The 16000-nt window shown below is 40.0% G+C and overlaps 1 protein-coding gene across 5 annotated transcripts; it reads left to right on the top strand.

The window, feature by feature from the left end:
- The first annotated feature begins 4889 nt into the window (after positions 1-4889).
- Positions 4890-14840, top strand: LOC131799304 (demethyl-4-deoxygadusol synthase). 5 transcript variants are annotated; one of them, XM_059117020.2, is made up of 7 exons: positions 4890-5016; positions 6585-6705; positions 10000-10277; positions 10787-11128; positions 11238-11849; positions 13024-13674; positions 14663-14840. In XM_059117020.2, exons 2-7 carry the CDS (start codon positions 6637-6639, stop codon positions 14667-14669), a joined length of 1959 nt encoding a protein of 652 aa, XP_058973003.2. In that variant the 5' UTR covers positions 4890-5016; positions 6585-6636; the 3' UTR covers positions 14670-14840. The 5 variants fall into 5 exon arrangements, with proteins under 5 accessions (XP_058973003.2, XP_066020657.1, XP_066020658.1 ...); XM_066164560.1 differs by having other exon boundaries at positions 4972-5016; positions 6631-6705; XM_066164561.1 differs by lacking the exon at positions 4890-5016 and adding an exon at positions 5861-6313 and having other exon boundaries at positions 6631-6705.
- The last annotated feature ends 1160 nt before the right edge of the window (positions 14841-16000 follow it).

Below are 16000 nucleotides of genomic sequence, written 5' to 3'. Positions count from 1 at the left end.
TGTCTTTCTTACTGCCATCATTATGCAATCATCTAGAAAGTTCACAGGGTGCCGGATGTCCATTTATGTGTATTGTCTAACTGCGCCACTTATCTTATCAGATTTTTTTTTAAGTTGAAGTTATCAATTGCCTAAGTTGAAAACGATGAATAAACCTCTGTGGCGAATTTCGATTATCCGTTTTCTAGAACCTCTTGTACTCCTTTTAAAATCCAGAAATTTGTCTTTCTTTCATTCTCTTTCTCCAAACTGCTCCAAAGAACGACTGATATTTTCAAACTTCACCACGACGACGGTTCAACTACCTTTATCGACCTCATTTGATAGTAAACAAAAGATTTTGCACGCCCACACTGCAGTTTGTTTAGAACCAATACCCTCTTTTCCAAGATAACCTTCAACAACTATTTCAGAAAACCGTGCTGTTTTGAGCACCAAGCTTGCGAAAGTAGCCTTTCTGTCAGATTAACCCGAGACAAGTACCCAAACGAATACTCAAATCCTTCGCCTTCGCGGCGAAAGCGAATATACCAGAAACGATTTCACTCTAATAATAAATTGAGTTAGAGGCAAGATTGCCTTAATTTGGTTTAGCTCTCCAGGGTTTCTTCCATTCCAATCTCTTTGATGCTCGCCCGATCATATAAATTACGGTACACTTGTCATCAAAATGAGCAAATGGTGGCAACTTACGCTACTTCTATGATGATATTGTTTTTTGAATCTCACTTTGAAAGTGTATGAGTAACTTATGAATAAATCTTATATAATAGGAACACTAGTGTCCGAAAACCCCCAATACGCGATGTGTGAGTAAACCTCCTGCCTGCAGTTTTTAATTCAACCAATTACTCTCCAGTAATTACTGTTTATCTCGCAGACAAACATCAGTAATTGGTCTATTCCTTACTAAAAATATTTCATGGCGCACATAGGCAATGTATTCTTTCAACTTGAACGGCAATGTTCAGCTGTATCAGTGTTGCAATATAATTTGGAAACCCTTTTACTGCTCCAGCTGCATGCTTCATGACTTGCCAACTTTCATTTGTAACTTGAGTGCTATGTTTGATAACACTCTCCACCGCCGTCGCTCCCTTCGTAACTTTTTTATTAGCCTCTGTCAGAACGCTTGATTCTATTTGATGTCATTATGTTTGTAACCGATTATTTTCTCTGTCTTTAATTAGTGCAGACAGTCAAACCATGGAAGCGAAAAATGAGGTCAAATTACAGGCGGCCCAAGCTCCAGCTGTTAGATAATCATCTTGCGAACTAGGAGTCATAGCAAAATTATAAGAGTTTGTATGGGAATATTTACGACCGCTCTTAGGAATAAAAAAAAAAAAAACTCAATAAAAATACCTCCCTTTACTTCCACAATGCATTGCTTATTGTCTGACCGCTTACTATGTTGAAAAGAACTCATTTTAGCGAGTTATTCATTTCTACGTTTACTACATAAGAGCTGAAGCCCTCTTATGTGGCAAACCTGAGCGGTCAGACAACAAGCAGTGTACTGTGAAAGTAAAGTGAGGTACTTTCGTTGAGAATTTGATTGTATTTTTTTATAGCTATGAGCGGTCGTAAATATTCCCATTCAAACTCTTGTAATTTCGCCATGAAGATGATTATTTCTCAGCTGGAGCTTGGGTCTACTGTGGTCAAAAACAAGTTTTTATTGTGTATTACAAATTCTTCGTTAGCACAGGATTAACTTTATATAATTGAAAAAGCAACATCTATTAGGCTTCCTTTTTTTAAAGAGTTTTATTATATTGCTGTTTCAGATTTTACATGTTTTGGGCTCACCCTAAGAGAATACAGCTTTACCCTGAGCATTGTGTGTGGTGGCTTGTTCCCAGAGAACATGCAATCAAACAGTCTGACTACTCTTTCAGTTGCGCTCTTGTAAGACCAACTGGCACCTAGTCATTTGTGAAGAAACTGTCCGACGTTTTGGACCTTGAAAAGCTGAAGAACAGAGAAAACAATATAAAAATGATGGATATCACTACTGCCTTTCACCGCATCAAAGACGTAAAGCCAGATCTAGCTTTAGTTCACTTTCTCTATTTGAAAATAATGATATCTCATAGAATTCATCTATTTGAGTTGGTCAGATAGCTATTGAGTTTTCGAATTCATATTATATCAACACATGCTTAAACGAAGTGTGTATGTTGTTACAACCCTGATATGTGGCTAAATAACATCGATGTCATCTTGGCTCTCAGTCATTTTAAATTCGAATTCCATGAGTGATAAGTTTACAGTTAGTGTGGGTTAACGTTTTCAGTGCGCTATTCGTATTATTCATTCCTCGACAGCGCGAGCTAAGAAAATTATAGCTTGGCTTCAGGTGTGTTGCATAACATCAGTGTCGCCCCGATTTTTTTTTCGCCTTTAGATTTAGTAAATGATCAGCTTATCATAAAGCTGATTACCGTGTTCATCGTCCAAAGGCATATGTCAACGGTAGAACGGGCAAAAGTGTCGCAATAGATATCATTGCATAACACTTACGGCCGTTCACAACTTACAGCATGGAAATGTGACACGTTTTTGTAGACTCTCGCTGTGTCTTTAATTGCTGCATTGGTGTAAACTTACGGTGCAGCTTCCCGCATTAATACCAAGAAGGAAAACTAGACTCGCTGTGAGACAAAGAAAGGCCAGACTATGAGTTAATCTTATCAAATGTATGAGTAAAGTACTCGCTTTTTTCAAAAGCCCAGTGCAAAGCTCTGTCGTGTTATATTATTGCTCAAAACCGAATTGTAAGTTATGGTAGAGTGTCACTGAGCTACAGTGAGAATGATAAATTAAGCGTGTCATTGCCAAAAACATTACTGCACTCACAGAAATTTGCCCCAGACTTTCTAAAGGGTCATGGTTGTTATGTCACGGAGTGTAGTGACAATCGTTCTTCTTCTAAGGGATTCCCTCACCTGACAGTCAGACTACGGGATAGAATATGAAATTCATCTTTGAAGGAATGTTAGACAAACAGCTATTCTTAAACACCGTAATGATCATCGAACAAGTGCCGTTGATGTTTGTAAAAGCCTAAGCACCGTAAAACCAACAGGATGTGATGCAAGTCATTAATTAGAATAGATGCTCGATGAATTTGAGTTCTTATCGACAGATATTGTGGTCTTCAGAGCAACGTATTTCGAAGTATTTGGAGGACGATGGAAGAAGCGTGGGGGAAGAGAGCGTCTTGCGTGGGGAAAGGAGCGTGTCGCGTGGGAATGGGACGTGATGTACCCAGAAGGACCGCTTCGAACAAACTACCTCGACCAGTTTTTCCCACGAAAGCTTGCGTAATATGCACTTAAATAGTGTATAATTGGTCTGTTCAATGGACCGTAAACAATGCGGCTTTTGATGCTGACAGAAACTTCTTTCATCAAAAGAGCACTGTTGCGTGAAATCTCAAAGAACTACTGTGAAGGAATCTCTATAAGACCGATAAATCAGATTTAAAAGTTTACTCGACTTGATCTTTGGCGTTCTGGTACAAGACCAGAGGCACTCAGCGCTTTATCATGTCCCTTGGTTTGCTACAAAAAACGGTCATCGCAAACAGGTGACAGTTGTCGTCCGACATTAGGCAAAATTGTTTCTCTTTCGGTGGAGCTTTGTATTTTTACTGCTAGACCGTGTTGTCTCTCTGGTGGGTGGTTTGATAATCACATTATTGACACTACCTGGACCATGAAGGATAACAATAAATTTTTTGTCAACGGGTCTACCTATTTATAGATGCATCAGCTTGAAACAATACAAAATAATCTGTTCTTCATATGAACACGAGAGACGCGCTACCTTTGAAGTATTGATATTCAAATTTGTCGCCCCTAGACTCTGCGATTGCATGAACTTTGTATGAAACTAATTACCAAGCATTACTGTGACGCTAGTTAGAAGCAAACGTGCCTTCCAGAACATTTCAAAGATAATCCCATCTTCGCTTTCATAGCTAAAATAAACTAATGAAAAACTCGTCTTCCTTAACCATAATAACTTATTCGGAATTCCTTTCCGATCTCATTGTTAGCACAACATCATTCAGAGGTGAGATAAAAGTGGCAGTCGTAGGTTTGACCATTTTCCTTTTTCTGTCAAAAAATTTTCTTTTCAGCTCTCATAAACATTTTGATAACCGCGACAAATAGAATAAGGGTCATGTGCCGTATAAATATCACGATTCAAACTTTGCTTGGAATACCGAGATACCACATCATTTAGAAAGCTTTCTAATGCAAATTAATTGGAATTACGAGCTCTCAAGCACGCGTAATTCAAAGTGGATCGTGCAAACCGTACTTTATAGCCAAACTTTGATTATTAAAGAAAAGCATGCTTTTGTGGTAAAAAGGTGCTAAAGGGTAATCCGACAAGATCAAGGTCTACCAACAGATTTGGGAGATGTTTTTCTTTTAATGCTGTGTTTTGTCAAAACAATTTTGTAATAAATCGAGTTTGACCGCAGGAATGCGAATTGACTCTAGACCATCCGTCACGGTTGGTCGATCAGAAAACAGATTGAATTAAAGTAATTGGTTTTCTGTTACACGTTTTTATCTTTCTAGCCTTAACCAGCCTTAACCATCAATGATTCATTTAAGTTTATTCTGACCTTTTTACTTTTTCACCTCAGAAGCCTGATTTTTTTCATTTCTTTTCAATTTCCCGCGTCCTAAATACGACCTAGAAATCGCGTGATATATCAACTTCAGTTCGTCAATTTGCCGGCGGTCTATCAGATTAGTACGCCTCTAATTACAAGAACTATCGGACGTGCACTGTAGGATCACGAGGACCAATCACAAACAAGTTTCTTTTGTGCAAGAGAATGAAAATAGCTGTGGCTAAAATTTCGCTGAGCTGGCACGTGATAAAGGTGCTATGTTCCGTGAATGAGAACGTCAGTTTAGTGTACCTTACGCAACGCTAACACTGTGTCGTACTGGCTGACGTTTTGGCTGACTCTAGTTTTTGATCCAGGTAAGTAACTTTTCCAGTGTCACGTTTCAAGTCACCACTTGTTATTAATCTTTTTTCGAATAAATTTTAATCAGCGAAAGCTCAAACTAGGAATTTTTTAACTTTGGAGCAAGGTGCGGTTGCATAACATCGGTGTCATATTGACTTCAAATTCGGTAATTGATCAGTACATGGTTTATGTAGTAAGACTTTTTGACGCACATCCCTCTCTATTAATTGTTATTCCGCAATTTAACAGCAGCGCGACTTCAGAATGCCTAAGACCTAAAACGTTGTACAAAATACCGTTGCATATTGACATCCAAAGTCATTCGAGGCGGCTGGTTCATTGTTCATAACTCAGTAATGCAGGAAAGCATTTCAGTAGCTTACGTAAAGCTGTACCCTCCCCCCCCCCCAGGTGATACAGAAGGGAGGGGAGGGTACGGCTACACGCAGGCTAGCGTATAACGCGCGTTGTTGTTGACAGATCCATGACTTGAGTATGAGATCCATGACTGTTCCTGTTCCTGTTCCTGGTGACCTTCTGCTGCTAATTTCATTGAAAGCGATCGGTTAAAAGTTTCCAAGAGCAAATGTTTATGAATGTTTTACGCCCATACCGCCCTTCATTCCGGAATTGGTTAAAAAAAAAACTTAAAAAAAAAAGACCAGCCTCTCCGTAAGTCGGGAAGATTAGGGAAAAAAAATGGCTTCCTTTTATGTACTGAATCACCACAGAAAATCACGATAACTGTAAAAATTGAGCAAGGCTTCTCAGTTCATTACACCCCTAGGAAGCTAATTTGCATTCGCATAAAAGGCAGCAAACATTCCAGATCGACGCTGTGCGATGTTATGCAACAGTATGTAAAAATACTGGCCGAGCGGAATACAAAATAGACTACTATTTCTGAAAACCCCATCGTTTTAAACTTGGCAAGGATGAGGGTCTCAATGGGGTGATGGCTTTTACGGCTAACGGTTAAAATTTTGGCCGATTTACGGCTAACGGTTAATGTCTTTCCATTGTTGTCACAGGAAATATTTTTCGGTTACCATTTTTTTACGATTAACAGTTAAAATTTGTCAATAATATTAGAGAGTTCTGGATTCAAATTTGATGTGTTAACCGCAAACGTCAAACCGCGGTTAGAAGTTAGACGTCTGGAAATTTTCAACTTTTTAGATCGACGTCGCTTTTCACCGACCTGTAAAAATCAACATGTGTCGCCATCTTGAATTACACAAAAGATGAAGGTTCTTCATTTGAAACACAAATTGTGGAAAAAGTTTGGTTATCTAGCGTCCCAAACGGGTTGGTTGAGAAGCAAAGATTTTATTTCACATACATTTACGGGACATACGTGAGAACCTTCGAACAGGAGGAGGAAAAGGGCCAAGGGAATGCTTATGACCCTCCTCGACAAGGCAGAGCCTTTAAGTTCGACACTTAGATAACTCGCCCTTCGACGCCTGCATACCAAAGCTATCACGAAGTACAAGTTTGCAATTGAAGTCTAAGGATATATTTTCATTAGCCACCAACATATAATGTCGCATACTTTCTTGTTTCCTGTATCCTACAGACGGTTTACGCTCTTCGGATTGAATTTAAGCCAGAATATTTTGCAGAGTAACATGTCCACCAACTCAACCAACCAAGACAACCAGGGAAACTTATCAGAAACTACAGCTGAAATCGAGAAGGTATCTAACATCATGCGAAACGACACTTTAGACGGGGCTTTTTAACACATCAGAACTGACCGAGTGAAAGTGGAATTAACTGTCAGGATAACTCTAATTAAACTGCCCTTTCTTCAAAGCTTCCGTTTCTAATGAGTCCTTTCCAGAACTTTTATTTTACTAATACGTCCTCTATATTCTACCTTCCTCACTCTAACAAGTCTCCTTATCTATCAAGTCCCACTATCTACAAAGTTACCCTCTCTAATAAACTACTCCCTACTACTTCACCTCTCTTATACACCACTCCCTACTACTTCACCTCTCTAATACACGACTCTCTACTAATTTGCCTCTCTACTACACCACTCTCTACAAATTCACCTCTCTTATACACCACTCTCTACTAATTCGCCTCTCTAATACACGACTCTCTACTAATTCGCCTCTCTAATACACCACTCTCTACTAATTCACCTCTCTAATACACCACTCTCTACTAATTTGCCTCTCTAATACACCACTCTCTACTAATTCGCCTCTCTAATACACCACTCTCTACTAATTCACCTCTCTAATACACCACTCTCTACTAATTTGCCTCTCTAATACACCACTCTCTACTAATTCGCCTCTCTAATACACCACTCTCTACTAATTCGCCTCTCTAATACACCACTCTCTACTAATTCCCCTCTCTTATACACCACTCTCTACTAATTTGTCTCTCTAATACACCACTCTCTACTAATTCACCTCTCTTATACACGACTCTCTACTAATTCACCTCTCTAATACACCACTCTCTACTAATTCGCCTCTCTAATACACCACTCTCTACTAATTCACCTCTCTAATACACCACTCTCTACTAATTCGCCTCTGTTATACACCACTCTCTACTTATTCACCTCTCTAATACACCACTCCCTACTAATTCACCTCTTTTATACACCACTCCCTACTTATTCACCTCTCTTATACACCACTCTCTAATAACTTGTTTCTCTAATAAGCCACTCTCTTATACACCACGTTTTACTAACTTGCCTCTCTAATAACCCTTCTCTACTAATTCGCCTCTCTAATAGACGACTCTCTACTAATTTGCCTCTCTAATACACCACTCTCTACTAATTCACCTCTCTAATACACCATTCTCTACTAATTCACCTCTCTAATACACCACTCTCTACTAATTCGCCTCTCTAATACACCACTCTCTACTAATTCACCTCTCTTATACACCACTCTCTACTAATTTGCCTCTCTAATACACCACTCTCTACTAATTCGCCTCTCTAATACACCACTCTCTACTAATTCACCTCTCTAATACACCACTCTCTACTAATTTGCCTCTCTAATACACCACTCTCTACTAATTCGCCTCTCTAATACACCACTCTCTACTAATTCGCCTCTCTAATACACCACTCTCTACTAATTCCCCTCTCTTATACACCACTCTCTACTAATTTGTCTCTCTAATACACCACTCTCTACTAATTCACCTCTCTTATACACGACTCTCTACTAATTCACCTCTCTAATACACCACTCTCTACTAATTCGCCTCTCTAATACACCACTCTCTACTAATTCACCTCTCTAATACACCACTCTCTACTAATTCGCCTCTGTTATACACCACTCTCTACTTATTCACCTCTCTTATACACCACTCTCTACTAATTTGCCTCTCTAATACACCACTCTCTACTAATTCACCTCTCTTATACACCACTCTCTACTAATTTGCCTCTCTAATACACCACTCTCTACTAATTCACCTCTCTAATACACCACTCTCTACTAATTTGCCTCTCTAATACACCACTCTCTACTAATTCGCCTCTCTAATACACCACTCTCTACTAATTCACCTCTCTAATACACCACTCTCTACTAATTTGCCTCTCTAATACACCACTCTCTACTAATTCGCCTCTCTAATACACCACTCTCTACTAATTCGCCTCTCTAATACACCACTCTCTACTAATTCCCCTCTCTTATACACCACTCTCTACTAATTTGTCTCTCTAATACACCACTCTCTACTAATTCACCTCTCTTATACACGACTCTCTACTAATTCACCTCTCTAATACACCACTCTCTACTAATTCGCCTCTCTAATACACCACTCTCTACTAATTCACCTCTCTAATACACCACTCTCTACTAATTCGCCTCTGTTATACACCACTCTCTACTTATTCACCTCTCTTATACACCACTCTCTACTAATTTGCCTCTCTAATACACCACTCTCTACTAATTCACCTCTCTTATACACCACTCTCTACTAATTCACCTCTCTAATACACCACTCTCTACTAATTCGCCTCTCTAATACACCACTCTCTACTAATTCCCCTCTCTTATACACCACCCTCTACTAATTCACCTCCCTTATACACCACTCTCTACTAATTTGCCTCTCTTATACACCACTCTCTACTAATTTGCCTCTCTTATACACCACCCTCTACTAATTCACCTCCCTTATACACCACTCTCTACTAATTCGCCTCTCTAATACACCACTCTCTACTAATTCCCCTCTCTTATACACCACTCTCTACTAATTCCCCTCTCTTATACACCACCCTCTACTAATTCACCTCCCTTATACACCACTCTCTACTAATTTGCCTCTCTAATACACCACTCTCTACTAATTTGCCTCTCTAATACACCACTCTCTACTAATTCACCTCTCTTATACACCACTCTCTACTAATTCACCTCTCTAATACACCACTCTCTACTAATTCGCCTCTCTAAATTTAAATTTAAGAATGAGCCAAACAAGTTGAAAACTACTAACTTGTTTCTCTAATAAGACACTCTCTACTAATTCGCCTCCCTAATACACCACTTTCTACTAATTCGCCTTTCTAATACACTGCTCCGTACTAATTCGCCTCTCTAATAAGCGACTCTCTACTAACTCGCCTCTTTAATAAGCCACTATCTACTGATTAGCCTCTCTCATACACCACTCTCTTCTAATTCGCCTCTCTAAATTTAAATTTAAGAATGAGCCAAACAAGTTGAAAACTAGGAGACATTTCTTACAATCAACCCACAAATTTCGAACATTGGTGAATAAAGTTGGACTTGTTGTGTTCATTTACGGTCAAGGGGGCTCAGAATATGTCAGGTGCTAAAAAAACATTTTTACGAACGGAGATTTCAAACTCTAGAACCAATCAGAACACGCGAACGTCTGAACGCATACGGTAATGCTGCCTTTGGTTATGAATATCATAGGTGCAGCAATTTACTGATTCCCTTTGATCTCAGGCTGCGATATACTCGTCCATCAAGTCTCTTGAAAACCTTCCGTTGGAGATTTGTGATGATCCTTTGCAAAGTATAGAAGAAATCGCCTTGAAAATCTTTGCTAACTCGATTGTCAGCGACCTCCTTATTCGCACATCTCGCCTTGACGTCTTTTCAAAAGAGCTGGCAAAATCATTCAGCGATGATCTGGAGTCCCTCTTGATGGTCAGGAAACTAAAGTATTTCTACAACCAACCAACTGGTGCAGTTTTACAGCAACTTGCCAGTCTTGTGCAAAGGTATGTAAATAAATCCATTTTCCTTTATAGCTTTTGTCATTCCTTAATTTTGTTCTAGACGAGAAAGAAAATACCACAAATTCGAAGAATGGTGAACAAAATTCGATGACCAACACAAGCCTCGGCCTTCTTCGCTTGTGGCACTCTAATTAGTTTAGTTAAGTCAGCTACATAAGTTTTAAAAGTAAATATGTTCTATATATGATTTTATTCAAATTCGTTTTGAATCTAGGGGACAGAATAAGGAAATTAAATTTATCTGACTGCAATTCGATACATCAAAACGGAGGTTTAGAAATTTGTTTAGAGGTAATATTAGGTATTTCTGTCACACCCTTTCCAAGGAAACAAACGAAGAAATATGAAGATGTCGATCAGTCTATGATTAAATATTTTTTAAGAAATGAAATCGTTTCAAGAAACCCATTGTATTACAATACTTTTAATCTAAAAGTTAAGACAATTTCATGCATGCCTTGGGAAAATCGTTCCTTCCTTTTTGTTGGCAGATCTTCAAGTAATACTGTGGTCATTTCCAAATGGAATGAGATGGTTAAGATGTTCATAGACGATAAGACATTGCGAACCATGCCTTTGTGCCGTTTTCTTCAAGAGACAGACTGCCCGGAATGTTACTTGGAGAATGCTGAACATCTTGAGAAGTTTGACCCACACGGCCTCTACCCGACGTCCATTTATGGAAGATGCGAAGGAGACGTCCTGGCCAAATCAGATGCATCCCTTGTCGCCTGCACTAGTAAATATACACTGACGACAACTGCTAAGATAGTTTACGAGGTGTTGAGCCCGTCCAACCCCGAGCTTAGAAACGTGTATCAGTCCATTGGAAGGTTTGTTACTTAGTTCATGTTATGCGTTATAAATACGCCATTAATTAAGTTTACTCTACCTTATAATATTGGTTGTCTTACTGTTTTGTTGTCATTGGTTTTTTTCTAGGTGTGTGGCAGTAGTTGACAAAAATGTGGAAAAGATCTATGGCGCGGCTCTACAGACTTATTTCGATGAGTTCTCTATTGAGCTAAAGAAGCTTGTCCTTTCCGCAGAGGAAATCGACAAAGACATAGCCACTGTGCAGAGTACTTTGGTACTGTTAAAGAAGCTTGGCGTAAGAAGAAACGAGCCTATTTTAGTGGTCGGTAATGGTGTATTACACGACGTTATTGCCTGTGCTGCCTCTCTGTACCATCGTAATACACCCTACATCATGGTGTCTACAAGTGTTGTGGCGGCCATCGATGCAGGCTTGTCACCTCGCACTGGGTGCGATGGATTCGGCTTCAAAAACCTCTTCGGTTCGTTTCACCCCCCTGTCCTGGCGCTGACTGATAGAAGCTTCTTTCGAACCCTTCATCGCGGCTGCTTGCGCCATGGCATTGCCGAAATTGTCAAGATGGCGATAGTTAAGGATGAAGAACTCTTCTGCCTTCTCGAGCAGGAGACCTCCGCTCTTCTGTGGACCAAGTTTGGCACTGAGATGGAAGATTTCAGAGGAGATAAAAAAGCCTTTGAAGATGTTTGTGACCTGATTATTGGCAAAGCTCTTGAAGAGTACGTAGATTAGATCTATGAGATTGTTTAAGTAAGAAGTTGTATTATAACATAGCTAGCAGAGCCGCCCAATCAAATTGAGTATACGTAAGCGTGCTCAAAATCTCGATAGTGCACGCTGATAGCGTGAGCAAATCGCTTCGCCAGAAATTTTTTTTTTCGCACGAGCGGCCATTGTTAGCGCGGGGAAAAATATATTTCGCGACAATAATGGATACAAACAGAGGCTCGGCCCACCAGTCCCAAAACGAAGACAATTTCCGACCTTTTCCCTTAGGGCTAGAGTTCTTAAATGATGCAGAAAAAGAGAAAAACAACGGAAAAGGAGACTCCGCGAACAATCACTTCTGATATTGTTGTCCGTTTTTCGCGTCGGATTTGATGCACAACTCCACCGGCCATGTTATAAAACAATTGGTTCATGCACTCAAGAAGCTAGAGTTGCCCTCGGCTATTGCCTCGGGCAACTCTTACGCTTCTTTCGTGCTCTCCAAACTTCTCACGTGCTCCATAACTCGATAGTGCACGCTAAAGCATGAACCAATTGATAAGTAGTATCGTGGCTTTAGAATCAAGTCAGCAGAATAGCGCGATTGATCTGATACTTTTAGTTTAGAGCCTTTAATTGAGATATCAAGTCAGAGAAAAAATCCTCAGAGTAAGGACGGAAATAGGCAACGAACTCAAACGAACTGTGAAGCTCGGTGTCCGTTGGCTTGTGCAAACTCTTGGTCAGTGGAGTTAAGAGAAAAAGTAGGCGCGCGAAATTTATCGTCACTGTTGTTCCCCTTAGTTCTCCGCGTCTTATCATCGGATCGCCTTGCTTTTTCGCTTGTTCGTGCAGAATTTGTGATAGTTTTTCCATCTTTTAACTACTCGAAATGTAACAAATCTCTTAGGTTCCTAAATGAAATCCCTTGCGATCCTGAAATTTTGAGGAGAGAAATATTTCGATCAGTTGGTGAGGCTTAAATGGAACTATTCACATTTCCCTTGATTCTTTAAAAATGTCGTCTTTTGTAACTTTCTTTTTGGCTTGATAATGCAGTCAAGATGAAAAATTGAAAGGCGGTTTTCTCTATCCCTAAAAGTTTCACTCTTGAATAATTTATTACTTAGTTCCTCTCGTTGAATGTTGTCCTAATTTTCACTTTTTCGTTCATTCTAATTTTAGTTACATGAGATCGGAATACAGCAACATGTTTGAAACACACCAATGTCGACCGCACGCGTATGGACACACATGGAGCCCTGGGTACGAGCTCCCTGGAGGAATGCTGCACGGTCATGCTGTATCCACTGGGATGGGTTTTGGCGCTTACCTTTCCTTCTGTAAAGGCTGGATCACACAATATGAGCTGGATCGAATTTTAAAGCTTCTCAGCGACCTTGAATTGGCTCTGTGGCATCCCATAATGGAGAATACAAAGCTCGTGTACAAAGGCCAAGAAACCATGATTGAGAAACGTGCCGGTAATTTGGCTGCACCTGTCCCTAAAGGGCTTGGAAAGTGCGGCTACATCAACAACATGCCTTATGACCTCCTTAAAAAGCGCCTTCGAGAATATCAGCAGATTACCCAGCATTGCCCCCGGCAAGGGATGGGAATTGAGGTCCATTGTGAGGATATTGGGATTAAGTGCCCAACTCCTATTGTAAACAACAACAACAACAACGACGACGACGGAGAAGTCCCAGTGGGTATAGGGACGAACGGTTTCCATTGCAATGGAGACGCAAAGAAGTACGGGAAAAGCTTCGCTTCTCAGGTGCCCTTGGAATGGCGGGAGAAAAATACCAACAGCCGACCTGTTAAATCACTCAGGTAGATTGTGCTTTTGATAGATTCAGGGAAGATCAGACTCAAGGGGCTGTAATAATGGTAAATAGATCAATAGTAATAAGCCAGGGCTGGAACAGAAAGTGGTGTGCCTGTCCGATCAGTTTTATTTAAGGGAAGGTTACCCCAACAGTGCCTCTATCCACCCAGGATTGAAAACAGTGTTGCCACGAACAGTGATCAAAACTTTTAATCCAAATTCCTTCACGAATGTGACGAGAAAACTCGCACTTAATGTTTACAGTGTTAAACTCAACGTCTATTTCAAGGTGAAAAAAGTACAACTGAACGACATTGAGAGGTTTTAACTTAGTGACCTCTTGGCACCGTTCGAGGAGGCCACCACCGCGCATGCACGAAAAATCAAATGTCCCGTATGCGAGCCCAGGCGACGGTAGCGCATCGCGACAAATATGCAGGAAGACTTAAAAATACTGGGAGGTGGGAAGGGAGGGTGGGGGAGTAACTTGAAATGAACCAATATCCCATCCAGAAGGAAAAGAAATAATCTTAGTCGCTTTAATTTTCGAAAACTGGAGCACACTTTTCGGCAGTGACGGCCAATTAAGATGCCACTTGACTCAACTTTATTATCAAAATGCGCATATTCTTACTGGAGAAGTTACCTAGCGGGTCAGAAGGAATACAGAATCGATCTATAACTTGTTACTGTGTCCATTATCAATAGAATGCGCACGAGTTTTTCGTCATAGGCAGGTAGAGCATTGGTAACTAATAGTCTCTTAGACTATGTCGAGGGAATCATTCAAAGGTGTTCTTCAAGGCTGGGAAATTAGACTTACTCTTCATAGTTAACATCATCACCTGAGGCCACCATTTAAACAAAAAATTCAGCTTGACACTCGTTCTTACCTCGACGGAACAAGATGTAAAAAGGTTTCACAAAGGCGCGCTATTTGCCTGACTTTTCGAGTTATGGTACTTATCTATCTCAATATTTTTAATATTGCAGGGCCTGAAGAACATGGAAGATAGGAGGTTAGAGTCCCACAAAGGAATGCTACTTTTTGAAATATTCTACGTAGAACACTTGCACGTTTTTTATTGTGAGCGTTAAGGCAAATGAAATAAAGTGGGTTTCTTTTTATAGCCAAATGAATGTATGTTGCCGACTCTACCTTGAAAATAAATATGAGTCCCTGCAAAATCATCTTCGTGGATTTCAATGTACCAATTCTTCATCGAAGGAACAGGGCGAATATTGAGAAAACGCTTTGACGAGCACCTCAGGGACACTAGGAGAAAACTTCCTGATATTTCTCTTCGCTGAGCATTTTAAGGTGGCTAAATCGATTTCACTAGTTTATAATACCAATTCTTTGAGGGAACGTTACTTTAAATTTTCTTTTGCAATCCCAAACGGAGACCAGCTCAGCAGCGGTTGCAACCAACTCGTCTCCCTTTACTGACTAAGGGTCAAACCCAAAACGTTTGGAAACCTTATTCCAAAACATTCTGTTTTCCTTTACAGTCAATCTTCTTGCAATGATGCAAAATTGTTTGTCTCACGATGCAGACAGACACTTTAAACGTGGATTGCGAGGTTTTAACTGCAATTTATGCACTAGCCTTATTCAGACAACGTCTGGGTGAAAACGATTTCAATCCATTTGTAATGTCTTTACCGCGATATGACCTCAGCCTTTTTCACCATATGCGTTCCACATGTGAACTTACTCAGAAATGGCATAGTTATTTGCTGAATCTGGAATGTGAAGGTCTGGTGTTTCAGATTTTACCCTGTCCTGCTCTTGTGACATGAAAAATAACATCGTTTCTAGTTGGAATCTACTTGTTATTCAGATCGACTGCCGGGGTGCATGTTACACAAATTGGGTGTACAGAAATAAAATCTGTTCAGTATGATTTTGATACCCGTGAGCTCGATAGATGATGATTAAAATCAATTTCTACTTCAGTCAATGAGTTTATTAATTTCGTTTTTTTCCCTAATTAGAGTCCATTATCAACAGTCTCTTACACGACTTTCTCCTGTGTTTCGATGAGCAAAGGTTTCCATTAACGTATCTTAATTCCTGAGACATTAAAATGCAGTGATAACATTGTGTTCGTGCTTACCCAGTCACATGAAGGCAAAACAGCTCGTTCATCCCAAGAGTTGAAGGTCGCGAATTTTCTCTGCATTTCATTCAATTTTCGGAGCGCGAAGAACGTACTTTTCACGAACACATCGTACGGCGAAAGTTACGTACTTATTGGCTCCCATTTTTTTTCGTTTCTCCTTCATCAAAGGAAAAGAAGAGAAATATGTAGTCAATAATGGCTGTTA

Source organism: Pocillopora verrucosa, chromosome 3, assembly GCF_036669915.1.
Source record: "Pocillopora verrucosa isolate sample1 chromosome 3, ASM3666991v2, whole genome shotgun sequence".
Classification (NCBI taxonomy): Eukaryota; Metazoa; Cnidaria; class Anthozoa; order Scleractinia; family Pocilloporidae; genus Pocillopora; species Pocillopora verrucosa.
This window is presented reverse-complemented; position numbering and strand designations above follow the sequence as displayed.

Excerpts from the sequence above, each read along its gene's own strand:
- LOC131799304 (XM_059117019.2), top strand. The coding sequence starts at position 6,550 with ATGTCGCATACTTTCTTGTTTCCTGTATCCTACAGACGGTTTACGCTC. Across the intron at positions 11,129-11,237 it reads GTGTATCAGTCCATTGGAAG|GTGTGTGGCAGTAGTTGACA; the intron begins GTTTGTTACTTA and ends GTTTTTTTCTAG. Across the intron at positions 11,850-13,023 it reads ATTGGCAAAGCTCTTGAAGA|TTACATGAGATCGGAATACA; the intron begins GTACGTAGATTA and ends TTCTAATTTTAG.